This window comes from Acomys minous, assembly GCF_964271855.1.
Source record: "Acomys minous genome assembly, chromosome: 5".
NCBI lineage: Eukaryota > Metazoa > Chordata > Mammalia > Rodentia > Muridae > Acomys > Acomys minous.
The window spans coordinates 8,976,342-8,993,638 of NC_140494.1; the positions used below are offsets into that span (position 1 = coordinate 8,976,342).

General features: G+C 43.4%; 1 protein-coding gene across 1 annotated transcript in view; it reads right to left on the reverse strand.

The window, feature by feature from the left end:
- ITIH5 (inter-alpha-trypsin inhibitor heavy chain 5) overlaps positions 1 to 17,297 on the reverse strand; it is a 97,130-nt gene that overhangs the window by 62,404 nt on the left and 17,429 nt on the right. Inside the window, exons 3-5 of the mRNA XM_084781053.1 lie at positions 16,266 to 16,429; positions 15,083 to 15,184; positions 10,459 to 10,709 (exon numbers count right to left, since the gene is read on the reverse strand). Coding sequence (XP_084637179.1) covers positions 10,459 to 10,709; positions 15,083 to 15,184; positions 16,266 to 16,429 — 517 coding nt within the window. The remainder of the gene's footprint in view (positions 1 to 10,458; positions 10,710 to 15,082; positions 15,185 to 16,265; positions 16,430 to 17,297) is intronic.

Below are 17,297 nucleotides of genomic sequence, written 5' to 3' on the forward strand. Positions count from 1 at the left end.
CGAGGCTTCACAACGGAAAACCGTTCTTGCCTGTGGAAGCCAGGTAATAGCAAAGAAAGTCGGCGCTAGCATTTCACAGACTCCATGTGCCTGGCTCCACTTTTCAGTTCTACACCTGGAAAACTGGAGCTCCACCATCACAGCATCACTGCCAGGACTTGGTGAGATTACATATGGAAGATGCTGGTCATGGCACCTGGCACATAACAGCTGTTGATACACAATCGGTCATGTGTTCATTAGTGTTCTAGTTACTGTGACAAAATGCGTGACAGCAGCCAGGTAGGGAGGGAAGGTTGTACGTCCTAGCAGAGGGGCGGATTCAAGAACTCCAGCCTACTGGACGGTGCTGCCCACACTCAGGCTTAGCCTGGGTCCTCAGGGGAATGGCTCCGGAAATACCGTCACAGGATATGTGCAGTGTGTCTTGGGTGATTCTAAATCCAGCCACGCTGATAATGAAACTTAACTGTCATGGTCCCCTCTCTTTCTTTTGGAGTCATTTCCTGTACTCTGTCCATTTTTAAAGAAAATGAAGGAAAAAAATCTATCATTTGATGACAACTAGTCTTCATTTGGGACCACAGTTTTCTCCGCTCCACTGTGAGCGTGGCGAAAACAATCATTTGGAAAGGTCCTGCATGCCCTTATGAACATTACGGAGCTGGAATTTAAGAGTGTCTACATGAAGAATAATTTTTTTATAAAGTACAGTGGAATTAATAACATCTAGAGAGGCCCCTGAAAGGATGTGTGGGATTTGCATACCAATGCATATATTCTTTTTTTTTTTCCTGAACTGAGGACTCATAACCTTTGCTAAAGAAATTGATATTTATAAATGCTATTAGATATTCATCTGTTTGAAACTATCTTATAAAAACAAAACACACATTCTGTCTGTAGATGTAATGTATATTTTATATTGTTTGATATAGAGAGGGAGCAAGGTTCAGAGGACACAAACGTAGACTCTTGGCTTTATGCCAGACCATGGGCGCTACTCACAAATAGACATTGTGCCGGGGCCAGAGGGATGCGTGGGAGGGGGGTGGTTACTGATTACTACGTAAAGTGTCTAAAGGTGAAAAATGTAGGAGCCAAAGCACCATGCTGAAGGCCACTGTCTGGAAGCTACAGCCCTGAGAGCTGGTAGGCAGAGGGATTTCCTGGATTCTGTTTCCTGTGACTCTGGGTTTGGCTACTGTCAATCCTGAAGCTGCCAATACCTGGGGGCTTTTACAAAAGGATTTCCAAACAAACACTGCCTGTTCCTTTCCCCTGAAAAGAGACTAGATGGTCTAGGTTTGTTTATTTAAAAAAAAATTCCTCCCCTGGGACCTGATAAGAACTTTTGTTAAATTTAGGGCAGTCAAAATAGCTATGATTGCTTGGGTAGCTACAATCTGATGGTCCCAATAAAAACTCAAGTCATGCAAATCTGCTAAGTACTGAAATAAAAAAATAGTTAATAAAGCAGAGGCAATGAGAAGAAATTGGTAATGTTCTTACAAATCTCTCATTAAATAAAGTTTTTGTTTGAAAAGGATTTTTCTTCACTTGTTTGATGTGATGCTTACTATTGTCAGTGTCACTGAACCTAGCATTACCTGGGAGACAGACTGCCGGGCCTGTGTGTGAGGACTTGTCCACAGTCCTGACTGATATGAGAAAGCCCATGCTGAATGTGGACAGTGCCAGTCAAGGAGCTGGGTCTCAGACTGAAGACCCAGGATGAAGTGAGCCCCGCCCAGACCTGCTCTCTGCTTCTGACTGTAAATGCAGTGTGACCAGCCGCTCCACACTACTGTCTCCATGACTTCCCACCACAAAGAACTGGGTCCCCTTGAATGGGAAGCCAGGGTAAGTCCTGCACACCATACGATGCGCCTTGACTAGTCCGAACAACCAGAGAAAAGTAACTAATACAGTTGGTGTGGCATTTTGTTTTGTTTTGTTTTCTTTCTCTTTCTTAGAGAAAGCATTGTATAAGCACACAGCATCACACAGCATATGAATCACACAGAATAATGAAAATTTACAATTCAAGAGGTCTATGTTTTTTATAGTTAAAGGATGTTTGCTCAAATTTCTTTCTTTTTTTGTTTTTTGTTTTTGTTTTGATTTGTTTTTCCAGGACAGGGTTTCTCTATGGTAGTTCTGACTGTCCTGGACTCACTTTGTAGACCTGACTGGCCTCGAACTCACAGAGTTGCCTGCTTCTGTGTTTCTGAGTGTGAGATTAAAGGCATGTGCCTCCATGCCCTGTGCTCAAATTTCTTAACAAGTTTGTTTTCTTCATTACTTCTAGGTTCTTCTTTCCTCAAATAATATGTTATTGAGTCTCAGTTTTCTGTATTTGCGTGTGGCAAAGCTCATACATGTTAAACGCTTAACATGGAGGTGATTGTCAGATCCATGGGTGGCTGGGCATGTAGACAAAGCAGCTTTCCAAGAGACCTGAAGAGGCTGGGCATGGTGCATGTGGGTGGACACAGTAGGTGGCTCTCCCATGTCAGCTACAACTGTGACTGATGGTTTCATTCACATAGTGACAGAGAATCAAAGAAACAAAGAGGCAAAAAGCCAGGTCCTACAGGAAGAACAGGCTGTCCCCCACTATCCCACTAAAGGGAGAAGGCCGGACACACTCATGTAAGTATGCTGTTCACAGATGGCCTCGACCAAATTACTGTCAGAACAAAGAAGGTAACACGGGTTTCCATGCCAGCGTGAAGAAGCAAAACAGAACCAGCTCTGGAGTGAAATGATTCACACTCGAGTCACTTCTGTGCTAAATAACACTGAAAAACTTCATGTAACAATTGCTTGTTTTCCTGGCAAAAGTTCAGAGATTTCACCAAGGCCAAACAAGGCTCTGCCCTTCCAGCTGCTGAAAGGCAGCCGGATCCAAGGAAGAACGCTCAACAGGGGACAATGAAGCCCTTTGGTAACGGACACTTGCCAGATTTAGAAAATCAAAATACAGGATGTCTACTTCCACTTGAACTTTAGACAAATCACCAATAAGTTTTATTATGTCCAGAATGTTGTGTGGCAACATTTATGGTTTACCCAGAATTCAAATGTAAGTGGGCATCAAAATTTCACCTAAAGCCCTAGCAAAGGGATTTTTTTTAAGCAAAGGGATATTTAATATAGATTTTTCCTTTTTATTTGTCTGTTTGTTTGCTTGCTTCTTTCTTTCTTCCTTCCTTCCTTTCTGTTTTTATTTGTTTGCTTCTTTCTTTCTTTCTTTCTTTTTGTTTGCTTCTTTCTTTCTTTCTTTCTTCCTTTCTTAAGCCAATTTCTCATAGAACCAAATGGTTATTAAGAGTCTGCCGTCTAATCTCTCCATCATAACAAAAGGAGAGATAGACCCAAGTCCTAGAAAAACTTAAGCAGTAAACTGTTGAAAACTCAACAGCTCTTGGTTACAAAGTGATTTCTTCCTTAATTTATTGAACAAAACTTCCTCATCATCCATTCCATGCCAGGCACTACCACAGGGGACTGAAAATAAAATCTCAAGGGCCCTGGAAGCCAAAGATAAAGTCAGATGCTAAGGCACCCAAGGAAACTATACATAGAATCTTAAGGATAGATTTTACTCAACCCTTCTGAACATAAGACACTGTACTGGTCTCCAGCGAGATGACCTAGGTCTTGCGCCACAGTGAATCACTGGACACTACCCGCTTCACCTTCCAGTGCAAAGGGGAAGGAGGCTGTAATCCAGCCGCTCGCTTCTTTCTAACTAAGATTGGGGGATTACTTGAAAATCAAACACCAGGAGAGTGGGATAGATGTGAGGACATCCTACTAAGACTCTAGGTAAGAGAAATATAGGAGATGGGGAAATAGAAGGAACCAGAGGGTCCTAGGAAGCTACAAGAAGAACATCATGATGGGTGGATTGGGGCCCAGGGGGTCTGTTCAAGCTATTGCACTAACCAAGGACAATACAAGTAGTAAACATCAAACCCCCACTCTGATCTTCCCAATGGACAGGACATTCTCCACAGTTACGTGGAGAGCAGGACTGACTTAGACATGAACTCTGGTGCTCCATATTTGACCACCTCCCCTGGGTGGGGAGGCCTGATGGCACTCAAAGAAAGAATAAGCAGGCTACCAAGATGAGACTTGATAGCCTGTGACCATATAGTGGGGGAGGAGGTCCCCCACAGTCATAGACCTAGGGGAGGGGAATAGGGTGAAAATAGGAGGGAGGGAGGAATGGGAGGATAGAAGTGATGGGATAACAATTGAGTTGTAATCTGAATAAATTAATAAAATTTTAAAAATAGTATAGGAAGCTTTGGGAGGGGGTGAGACAACACCACCAAGTCCTAACAGCTCAGATCTTTTACTTCTCTGTCTCCAAAGCCTGAGGTACAGAGTCAAAGCTAGCAGTGGCGAGAGGCGATTTCTGTGGGGCCTGTGAGCAATTCTGAGATGACTTGAATCCAATAGTAAAAAGGCTATTGGTGAGAAGGTGAACAACACGTGTTTTAATAAAGCTCTAAAGTCAGAGTGGGAAGAAGGGTTTCAGCAGGCAGAGAGAGGAGATGCATGAAAGGATGCAGGAAATTTTGAGCACATAAGTTCTTTTTTTTTTTCTTAAATATCTAAAGCCAACAATATTGTGAGGGTCCCACGAAATCCAAGAGCAATGTTGCTTCATTGAAAAACTGCTTCCATCAGTGAAAATCCTGATAACAGCTGATGTCCCTAAACTCTAATTGGAAGCCCAGAGCAGTGACTTCATGCCTTTGTCAAGCATGCCAATGTCAGTATAGGTTTGAAGGTATCTGCCTGATATCTAAAGGACGGGGAGTAGATTAGTGGGTGCTTGGGGCTGGGTTGGTAACAGGGTGACTGCATATTATTTAGAAAGTGATTCAAGTATTTAAAAATTAGGTTGTGGTGATGGTTGTAGAACCCTACAAACACATGCAATGAACTATATCCTTAAAGTGTGTATTATAGTATGAAATTAGGCCACAAGCAAAAAAGTAAGCTGGATATGGTGGTGCACACCTGTAAACCCAGCACTAGGGTTTACCCAGCACATGAAGAAGGATCTTGAGTTCAAGACCAACCTTGGCTTGGCAATGAATCCTATCTCAAGGAAATAAACAAACAATATGGAAAAAGGTCAGGGAGGAATCCTGGTAAAGGCAGTAGGCTAAGTGCCATGAGCTGAAGAGAAGGCTGTCTATGAGACAGAAGTATAAGCATGGTGTGTTAATTATTTCTCTCATTTTGATGACACAATACTTCATTAAAAACAATTCAAGAAAACAAGATCTTATTTGATCTCACAGTTTGAAGGTAGAATGCATCATGGCTGGGAAGTCATGGCATCAGGAAAATGAAGTGCTTGGTCGCTGTGATGGACACGGAATGCGAGCCATAGGCTTGCAAATTTGAATGCTTGGTCTGCAGCTGATGCAATTGTTTAGGAAGAATTAGGAAGTGTGGCCTTGTTGGAGGAGGTGTGGCCTTGTTGGAAGAGGTGTGGCCTTGTTGGAGGAGGTGTGACCTTGTTGAGGGAGGTATGGTCTTGCTGGAGGAGGTGTGGCCTTGTTGGGGGAGGTGTGGCCTTGTTGGGGGAGGTGTAGTCTTGCTGGAGGAGGTGTGACCTTGTTGGGGGAGGTGTGGCCTTATAGATAGCTTTGCTTTCTCTGGCTACAATTAGTGCATTGGTGTGTGAGCTCTTAGCTACTGCTCCAGAGCTATGCCTGCCTGCCGCCATGCTCCCTGCCATGACGATCATAAACTCTGGAACCATGAGCCCCAGTAGACACTTCCTTCTATAAGATGCCTTGATCATGGAGACTCTTCCACTGCAATAGAAAAGCAACTGTCCAGACTTGGAACACAAAGGGCGATGAATCTGGTGCTCAGCCTTTCTTCACTCAGTCTAGGACCCCAGCCCACGGCACAGTACTACCCACTTTCCGAGTGAATCTTCCCTACTCAATTCAATCTTCCCTGGAAACGTCCTTATAGATAAGCACAAAGGTTGTCCCCAAGGTGATTCTAAAGCCAGCCAAGTTGCAAGTGAAGACTAATGACCACACAGGTAGAAGGGACCAGAGAGCCCTGAAGCAGCACACATGTGAAAGGTGTGCCTCAGTGCACATCTGGAAGAGCATTCACCCCAGCTAGCCATGTCCTAGGAAAGGTATCATCTCAAACACTGACATGCGCTGCATAATAATAATGAGGCATGTGATAGTGCATGCACATATGTGGCAGTGGTTCCATAAATATTATGACAAAGCTGAAGAACTTGTATCACCCAGAAATGTTGTGGTCTGTGATCATTCATCTAAAAGTATATTGTATTTCGTGGCTTATACTAGTGCACACATATCTAGCACACTTCCAGTTGCGCAAAAGTAGAGCACACAAACACACAATTGTGTATAATAAACAACAGGCTACTGTTACTAGTTCACTTACTATATTATTCTTTTTATAATTTATGTACTCCCAGCTACAAAAGAAAATGTTCACTGTAAAACAGTGTAGTGAACCATAATGAAACAATTCAATGGATTTGAGTTCAGTTCTGATCCACCGAGGCAAGGGTAAAGATACTGCTCTCAGTCCTTACGTTTCTTTCTTTTTTCATTTTATTTGTGTGTGTGTGTGTGTGTGTGTGTGTGTGTGTGCTCACATGTATGTGTGCACTGTGGGTGTGCAGTGCCTGTGGTGGCCACAAGGGGATGTTGGATCCCCAGAACTGGAATTTCAGGTGCTTAAGAGCCAATCATTTTCGGTGCTGGGAAGTGAACCCAGACAGTGAGTACACTTAAATGCTGAGCTATCTCTCTGGTCCCTCTTCCTTCTAGTTCTATATTTAACTAGGAAGACACTCTAAATTTGAATTCCTACTCCCCGTAGCATGCACTCTTCTATTTAAAGAAAAAGTGGTATATACAACGGTCAAGGGAATGAACTTGGGGTCATAACTATACTTAGAGTTTGTTTCTATTCATAATTAAATAGGAGATCTTCTATATATTTCTGCATTTCTGTGCAGTTTCCTCCAAGATTAAAACATTTCATCCTGTAGATCAACAACTCCAAAGAGCTTCAGGAAGTTCCTGAAGCTGACCAGATCCACTAAGGCCCTCCCTGCCACAATAAGCGCAGCCAAGCTGCAAAGACTCTCAGACAAGATGAACTGCAAAAGAAGACTCTCCCACCAGATCAGCTACTTGGAAGAAACAGGAAGCAGCCAGGTGCCTGAATGAGGTTTAGACCAACTGAAGCATCTTGAAAGGACCCTCTCCAACCTGCTGAGCTGTGCGCAGGCTGTGCTGTGTGATCCAGGCTTCCCAGGTTTGGTGAGCTGTCAACCATGCTGATGTGGACTTTAGTGGTACAGCTGTCTTTGCTCCTGTAAGTAAGCCCTTACCCATATTCCTGTAAGTAGCCCCAATAAAACTCATTCATTGCCTTACCAAGTTGGGCTTTGGTGGTATCTGTACTTTGGTCTGCATGGCTTTCCTATCTGGGGTGAGTTGACATGTATGTTGCAACACCTCAGGAAAAGTTTTGTCAAGCAAGATCTGTAATGTTTTCTTCTTCATAAGCAAAACAAGCATGAAAAGATATGGACTAGGGCTGGAGAGATGGCTCAGCGGTTAAGAGCACTGTCTGCTCTTTCAGAGGTCCTGAGTTCAATTCCCAGCAACCACATAGTGGCTCACATCCATCTGCAGTGTGATCTAATGCCCTCTTCTGGCATGCAAGTGCTCCTGCAGGCAAAGCACTGTACACATAATAATAAATAAATCTTTAAAAGAAGAAAAAGCAAAATATGTACTAGTAAGGTTGTTATAAAGACTGAATGAAACAACACTGCAGGCAGGATTCATCCCTCAAGACCAATACAAACAGGAATCACGCTATTACATTAAATAAGCCAGACTCAGCAAGATCAGTCTTCATGTCATTTCTTACATGCAAAATCTAGCTTTAAAATCATATGCATCTATATACATTTGTGTGTGTGTGTGTGTGTGTGTGTGTGTGTGTGTGTGTGTACACATATGCATATAAGACATGGGACTGGAGAGGGAATCATGAGAAGGAAGAGAGAGAGCCTAGCAGAGACAAGAAGTACAGAGAGTAATGAAATATTTGTGGGGAGAGAGGAAAAAGGGAGGCTAGCTGGACAGATGGACGGAATCCAGCAGGAGGAAGAGAGGGAGAAGGGAGGAGAGGGGAGAGAGGAGCAAGTGAGAATGAAGTCTCATGCCACGTGTATATGAGGATACCATGATGAACATATGGCTTTGTGTCCTAATCTAAAGCATACATAAGTAATTTTTCAAAAAGATAAAATGGAGCCGTAGGTCAGAGACTCGTTTAGTCAAATTGCAAACATCTGATTTCTTAACCACAGATGGTCTATCTGAGAAATGAACACCCGGCCTTGGGCCATGTCCTCTCAGTTCCAGCTCACGTTCTGGTGCAAGCCTGAGTCTAGTTTGATCTCTACCCTGGATTTATTTTGGAAACACCAGGGTGTCCAGACCAAAACCACAACATCCTGTGCTCCTTGCTGCTGGGGTCACCATTCTCAGGAACAACAACAGCTGGGCTGGACAAGCCAATGGGTAATAGCAATGAGCAAGTCTGCTCCCTGCACCAGGCTGGAGGGTACCCCTGGGAAAGCTCAGTGCTCTCAAAGATCGAGGGTCTGCTTTGCTACAAAGCTGGGAAAACAGTCTTCTGAAAAATACACAGTCCTGAAGAGATCAGTGGCCTGGAAACATTGCTTGGAGATACTAACAAAGCCCAAATATAAAAAAATAAGCAATAGTTTGACTGACAGTCATAGCCTAAACACAGCCCCAACATACTCATAAACACAGGCACACAACTCCATCTCTGAAGAGCTACAGGGGCTCTGAAAATTAGGGAAAGCGTGCATCTCAGCTGCCTTCAGTTTATCCTAAGGACATATCCACTGATAAGGTTATCCACTGATCCTGTGTATCCATGGCAGGCACACTGCAGAGACCCTTCACTGACTGGAAGACCCCCAGCAACTCTGGGAACCATCTTCCACTGGATAATACTTCTTCCACATAGTTAAGGCTAGAAAACTTTCCCTCTGAAGTTACTATTAGTGAAATATTAAATTGTGAGGCATCCCCCATTCTTTGAGTGTATTTGCTTCTATTCTTTAATTTGAAGATGCTGCCTGGGTGTATGTAATATTTAAGAGGCACTGGATTAGATCCTGCAAAGGTTCTAATCAACAAAGGTTGATGGGAAACAGGTGTCAAAGCCACTTAATATGTTTTAAGATTTCTACAGAAAAAGGAATAAATGTAAGTAGTAGAATAGTGATGATAATAATAAACAGTAATTATTATGCTCTTACCATGGGCCAAACGACTCTGTACCGCAGCGCTTCAGAGTCACCCGACAGCCTACGCCCCTGCTGCGCAGATGTGGCAGCCCTGTTTTACACTATTGCAATAATTTCCTCCCACCTTATACCAATAACAGAACAAAAATTTACGAGGCATATAATTACCACCCACAAGACATGATGGTGTAGGGTTGTATTTCCTGCCGTTTCTGAATGTCAGACACCTTGACAAGTTTCGGTCAAGGTCAGTTTTTGTCGTTAACATGTGCCTGCTCTGGACCCTCCTCACAGCCACAGGTACTCGACTCAGGGTCCACACTGTTATCTATTCAGTTACTATCCCCTGTCCTCAAGGTCACAGCTAGCTGAAATTTTGTCACGCCAACCCTAGTGTGATGTTTGAATATGGCTATCTTATTATTTGATTAGATTTGACATTCAGACTTTCTAGTCTCCTGCTGTATTTGAGTTATTTAGTATGATCACGCATGCTGATGTTTTGTCTAAATTACTTTAGATCACTGACATTACTAACTGGTCCTATATCATTAACTATTTAGACTGATAGGATGGTTTGTCTGATAAATACTATCAGACAGCTTCCTGGATGTTTTGTTTTGTTAGGTTTTTCGAGACAGGGTTTCTCTATGTAACAGCCTTGGCTGTTCTAGACTCGCTTTGTAGACCACAGAGATCCACCTGCCTCTGCCTCCTGAGTGCTGGCATTAAAGTCGTGCGCCCCCATGCCTGGCTTCCTGGATGTAATATTCTCAATATTTTAGAAATTTTACCTACAATCAGTTCCTCAGAATGGGGTTACAGTGACAAAAACAAAAAAACAAAAACAAGCCAAAAAAAATTAAATGCTTATTCGTCTCTTGATGGAATCTGGTTCTCAAAAGGAACTTACACAGCCTTGGCTTTGTTTTGTGACTTTTCAACATGCAAAGCCTTTGTAGAAGGGCCACCATTTCCTTAGAAGATTCTTGAAACCCAAGTCCCAGCTTTGAGCATACCCTAAGACCCGAGCGCGGGCAATTGGCATGACTCACCTTCTGCCTTCACGCTGCCCTTCTTCTTGCTGTTGTGAAGAGGCATCACTTCCAAGGATGTGATGCCCGACCTCTCCAGAACGTTCACCTCCACAGTCAGCCTCCCCACCAGCTGCTGGGGGCGCACGCTGATGACGTGTTCGTATTTGCCCAGCCTCCTCTGCAGGAGCTCCTCATAACTGAGGAGGAAGGCGGCTTTGTCTTTGCTGGGAATCACTAGAGAGGCTTTAAACATGTCCGTCCTCTTCTCCCTGTTAGGAAGTTAAAAAAAAAATGGACCACAGATAAGCCCAGAGGAGGGAAAGGCTGGCTCTCCCCTGAGGATACCCGCCATTCTTTCGGAAGAGACTCTTGGGCCGAGCCAGGTGGAAGCCCTAAGGGAAAAAAATCAGAGCAATGGGTGCTTGTCTCCGGTAGAGCACTTGAAAGAGCAGGAAGCCTTACGTTTGGCCCAGTATCATTAAAAAAAAAAAGAAAGAAAGAAAGAAAGAAAGAAAGAAAGGAAAGGAAAGGAAAGGAAAAGGAAAATTAGCTTTAATTTTGGAAGAAGTATAAACCGATACTAGAGGAAGGAAGGCTTCTGCTGTGGTTTGATCTGAACTGCCCATCCCCCGCAGGCTTCTGTGCTGGGGACTTGGTCACCAGCCAGTGACACTGTTTTGGGGACTTGTGGGACCTCTGAGCTTAGCTAGGGGAAGTAGGTCACTAATGAAAGGTCCTGAAGGGTAATAGCTCAGCCCAGTTCCTGCTTAGCTTTCTCTGCTCCAGGTGCTGCCACACCCACGCCGGGAGCCCCACCATAGACTCTCACTGCACAGACTGAGCTGCTCCTAGCACCGTGCCTTCCCCACCGTGGTAGATAAAACCCTCTGCAATCATAACCCAAAACAAATCCTTCCTCTCTGCAGTTGCTTCTGTTGGGCTTGTTTGCATCTTACCAAGGACCAAAGACTATTTTGTAAGAGAGAGTTACAAATCTGGCCACCCTTAACTCTCCCTGAGGCAGACCCAAGGATGTGATAAAGATTACAGTTAGGAGGCGAGCAGCTGAAAGTGTGAGCTTGGCCTCTTCTCCATCATAGGTGTGGCCACAAAAATGCTGAAAAGTTTACATAATTCTAAAATTGCTAATATAGTACATTTTTTGTACTTTCGTGATTGTGCTTATCAGGAAATAAAATCAACAACTGTGAAAGCTATACAATTACTAACCATTGCAAATGTTTTCAGGACTTGGAGTTTAGGTTGTCTGATTTGAAGTGGCAGAACCACCAGGTGGTTAAGAACATTCAAGAACATTCCAAGAAACATTCCAGAACATTCCAAGAAAACGTGTGTGTTGTGGGGGAAGAATCCACTTAAATAAGAATTCTACAGCTCGGGAACATTCTAGAAGGAAGAAGCTACAGGAAAGAAGAGGCTCTAAGTGTCTTGAGGAATCTCAGCAAAACTACAAACTCCGAGTTCTGTAGGACTGAGAAAAGGCACCATACAGGGGAGACCACTCCAGTCCATCCACGGATGGCTCACTAAGCTACTTGGCTCACTGTACTCCTTCCCAAAACTGAAAAGAGATACAACTACTGAGACAGAAAAAATTTCACTCCACACTAGGCAGGTCGAGTGGAAAAGAACTGACAGCAAAGCCCATTAAAGCAAAACTTCAGAACATGGGGAAGGAACGGCATTTGATCATCCTCATTAGTAGAACCAGATTTAGTTACACAAGACACTGGAGGAATGACTCAAAACTAGAAGGAAGGCTATTTTTATCTTAAATTCCATCATACACAGAAAGTTTGTCAACCAGGCACACATGCTGAGAAAGTTCCCTCGGAATATGCTTACATTTATTTATTTATTTATTTTTCAAGGTAGCGTTTCTCCTGTAGCCTTGGCTGTGGGAAGGACTGTAAGCTTTGTCACAGGTGAAAGCAGTCTTGGAGGGCTTTACCTTTGGGCCCACCATGGATACCTTGAGGTAGACTGGGTGGAGCCATCCTGGGCCTGGAATTCAGGAAGGGGACCTGGGGGCTCCACCTGGACTATTTTTCTAATCGACCCTCAATGGGAAGAGACTGCCCTTCGCATTTGAGACAGACTGGCTGAGAGGAGAGAGCAGCAACAGGTTCAGACCGGGCTTGAGTGCACGTGGATCTGAAGGAGGATCGGCGAACAGGCTGGACCAGCACACAGGCCAGAGACACCTAGGGACCCGTCCCGTGGAACGGATACCGGAAGGTTCACTCTTTTTCCCTTTAACCTTTTTTCCCTCATGTGTAAGCTAGTTGGGTTGTATAATAAAGTTTAACTGTTAAAAAACAGAGCCTACACTTGGCTGTCCTGGACTTGCTTTGTAGACCAGGCTGGCCTCGAACTCACAGAGATCCACCTGCCTCTGTCTCCCTGAGTGCTGGGATTACAGGTACACAGCACCGCTGCTGGCCAGACTATATTGTCAGCAAAAGTGAAAAACATAAATGAGGAGGAAAATGTGTGATCAAAGAAACAGCAAAATCAACTCAGAACAAAAGTGAAATGCCAGAGCAAATGTTTTGAGCAAATCCACAAAGCAAAAGTCATATATTGCATGGATAGGACCCAGCCATGTTTCAACAGCTACGAAATCAGAATTGACCCTCATCTTTCATTTATTGTGTAGTTGGCGTTGGCCAGGCATCCAGGATAATTGGATATCATTTCATGCAGAAACTCAGTTACAACTCTTCATTTTGTTATTATTTCAAACATACTATGTGTCTTAGTAGATTTTAACAGTGACAAAATTAAATCCTATGTCCTAAGGAAAAAGAAAAGCAATTAGAACCTCCAGGACTTATGGCCCGACTAAATTACTCTGTGCCGTCATCTTGAACAGTTCTGATAAAGGCAATTTGGGACACAGCTGTGATTCAGCAAAGTAAGATTTTAATAACTAGCTGACCAAGGGAGATGGCATCCCAAGGCAGGATGTGGCATCTCACCAAAGACATGGGGCCGTAGGATTGTGGGGAAGGGGAAAGGGTAGGTAAAAGTTCAGTGAAGAATTGTTTGAACAGGTTTAAAGCAAGCAGGGTTGTGTACAAAACCCTCAATGTCATCTTAACTGGACTGCCTCAAGGTCCTGTGTCCTTGGAAACTGTATCCTTAGGATAAATATGAAGCCATTTACCCTTATCCTTATCTGGCAGTCTGGGTTTGGTTGGCTTTTCAAAAGCAGAGTGAACCAAGACTCAAGTCTTCACACAAAAGGAGCTCTTCCAGCCAGGGGGTGGTGGCGCACACCTTTAATCCCAGCACTCGGGAGGCAGAGGCAGACGGATCACTGTGAGTTTGAGGCCAGCCTGGTCTACAAAGTGAATCCAGGACAGCCAAGGCTACACAGAGAAACCCTGTCTCGAAAAACCAGAAAAAAAAAGAGCTCTTCCATTCTCACTGATGGCATTTCTAACTACCAAGTTTATGACTCATGAGAACTAGTTTTCCCCAAACCATATCCCTTTATGAATGAACAAAACCAGGTTTCCAAATACACAACTTTTTGTCTAGATATTCAGATGACTTTTCTGCAAAGAGAAAAGAAACCTTCCAAATGGGCTAGTAGAGGGGGAAATAAAAATGTTCGTGTACTACATAGCACCAGCAAGCAGCAATGTTACAAAGGAAATGCTGGGACTGGAAAGATGGCTCAGTGGGTAAAGTGTTTGCTGAATGGACTCGGGGACCAGAATTCAGGTCCCTAGCATGGACAGAAACGCTGGGCAAGGCCATGCTCACCTGCAGTTCTAGCATGGGCTTGGGGAGACAGGAGTCTCCTCCAGCGATCATTGGCCAGCAGGTCAAGCCACAACAAGCTTCAGGTTCAGTGAGAAATCCTTCTCAAATAACTAAGGTGGAGAGTGGTAAAGGAGGATATCGGAAGTCACCCTCTGGCCTTCACAGGCACACTTACAGGTGAGTGTACCACACAGACTCACACACACACACACACACACACACACACACAATCCACATACATGCATACTCCGCTCACCCATAAATGTGTATGCACACACATAAGAGCATAGGTTGTTTATCATTTCAGGCCAGATTGCATATGCTATAATTCTGACAACGCAGAAATAAGTTTCATATAACAACCAACAGGCACTACAATTATGAAGATGCAGAGTGAAGGGTGGAAAGGAATATTATAATTTAAGATGGTGGAGATAGCCTAGGGTAGTCTACTGATGGAGAAAGGAAAATGGCATTATAAAATTTAGGCTTTAAAAAGAAAGTATTATAAATTTTCTTCACAGCAGAGTCTGTAGATAATGTTTTATTCTCCCCAAGGAAAAATAAAAACAAAAAACAAAACAAAACCTGTGGAGTTAAGGAGGTAACTATAAAGACAACAGAACAAAATTTTTATAAGTAGATATTCTAGAAAGTACGAGTGAGGCATAGGCACAGTAAGCCTTCCTTGTTATTATAAGTGCATGCTGCTGTATTTTAAATCAGGTATGTTAATTATTCTGATTAAAATGAAAAACATTTGGAGGCAAGAACAGATAGACAAGGAGGTAAAGGATGCAATGCTTTGTTTAATTGGATTCCAGTTGCTTGATTAACTGGTACTTACTCATTATCGTCTGCGGTGTCGTTTCTTTTTTCTTTTATCTTATCACTGCTTTTCTTTTCTTTCTCTGTGATTTCACTCTGATACACGTTGTCTCCTAGAAGCCTAGAACACAAGACACAGTTGTGTTACCAGCTCCAAGACAAACTCCAGCACGGACCTCAGAGCCATGAAAACCGCAGAAAATATTTGTATGTGCCTCCTGGGTATGCAGATGGAATGCAGTCCAGTCTTGAAGCATCCACCCCACTAATGAGCAGTTTCATCAAGACCAAAGGTCAACACCTCAGTCCAGGCTCCAGCCATAATTCTACAGGAGTAAAGCCCAAGGTCTCAAAGTCCCACAGGGAACTCAGCAGCTAGCACCTTTCCCAGATCAAAAGTTAAACACAAAATATCCGCTGTGGTTATAACATTTACCTTTTGGGCCAGAATAAAAAGAATTATATTTGACCTAATATCTCGTAGGCTTCAAACTATCTCATTGTTTAGGTCTCAAATTAATCATAGCCCTCTCTAGGCTACTTCCCTGAACTCTTTTTCCCTTCTTGACAGGCATGTTGGTCATAGTTACAATACTAGCCCTGAAGAGGCTGGGGCATTAAGAGTGATGAGTTCAAAGCTAGCTTGGTCTACATAGTAAGACTTTGTCTCAGAAAACACAAACAAATGTGCCTCTCAATCTTTATACCACAGCACTCACTGCTGTTGAAATGGTCGCATTTACTAATTCATTTCCATAATTATTGACTATTTCTCTTTCGCTGGAATTTCTGGAGCAGAGAAATATTCTCCTTCCTTACGTCAACCCCACTGTCCTGGAGTGGATATGAAGGATGGCAGAAGGAAAGAAAGAGGGGAAGGAAGAAAGTAAAAGATGAGGAAGAAAAGAATGGAAAGAAAGAGGAAAGTAGATGAGGAAGAGAGGAGGAAGGGAGGAAGTTGAGAATGTTTTTTTAAAAAGCAGTTAAGTAGGAAGAAAAGAAAGCAAGAAGCTAGGAAACTAGGGAGGGAGCAGAAGGAAGAGAAGGGAGGAGAGAGGGGAAAGAAAGCAGGCAGCTTCTGACTCCTGGACCAGCCATGGGATATGAACTCTCGCAGTTAGTGGGCTGTGCACCTCATACCCTCTCGGTTCACCCTGACCGTCCACAGACAACTGTCTGCCTCTGACCGCCGTATCACTTACATGGTGAAGTTGGTGATGAAAGCCGATGCTGGGATCTGCATCTGGAACTCCGCGTCCTGGTCTTCAGAAGCTCTGTTGAGCATCCTGCAGGAGACCGTGGTGAAGGCGTATCGAGAAATGATGGTAGACTTCACCGAGAACTCCGCCATCAAGGGCTTGGTTTTCTGTGGGAGTTAAGAGGCATGCTCTTCTCAGATATACGCCTGAGGGTGAGGGGGAGTCTTTTCCCACATGGGAAGTAATCTCCAACTGGAGAGAGAACCTTTGGGATGTGAGTTCTATGCCCGTTCTGTATCTCGCCCTAAATTCACCATTTTAACTCATTTATTAAATAATACATGACATAGAACCAACTCTTCAGAACTAAGTTTAATAAGAGGATACAGTGGTTTCCAGTTTGACAAAGCATGTTGAGCAGCTCTGTAAATTGTTGAAATTTTAGAAGTATGTCTAAAGATCCATCATATCTGCTACAACTTTTAGATGACAGTACAGGATCGCTTAGTTGATCACAACTTCAGAGCGTGCCCACCAGAATGCTCACATTCTCAAGTTTATTTCCACATTCATTCAGAGAAAACTGTGGCCACGGGCTTCCCCGCTTGGATCACAGCTCTGCCATTACAGATTGAACATTATATACATTAGTACCGAACTCAAGAGACTTTTTGGAGATTCAGAACCTAGCAAAAAGAAAACCTAAGTCTGTACTAATCACATTTATCACAAAAGCTTCTTTCAAAAAGTATATTATTTATTTCATGTGTATATGTGCACTGGTATGCATGCTATCACACAAGTGGAGGTCAGAGGATAACTTGTAAAAGTTGGTTCTCTACTTCCATTGTGCGGGTCCTGGGATATGAACTCGTGTCAGCAGGCTTGTCTGCTGAGCCATCTCCCTGTAAGGGCAGTAGCTAGTGTGCAACTTAAGAACACGGTGAAACTGTTCCTTGTTTTGGTTTGGCTTTTTTTCTGGCTACAGATGGTAACAGCTGTTAATACAAGCCCCCAGAAGAAGGAAGCCTTAAT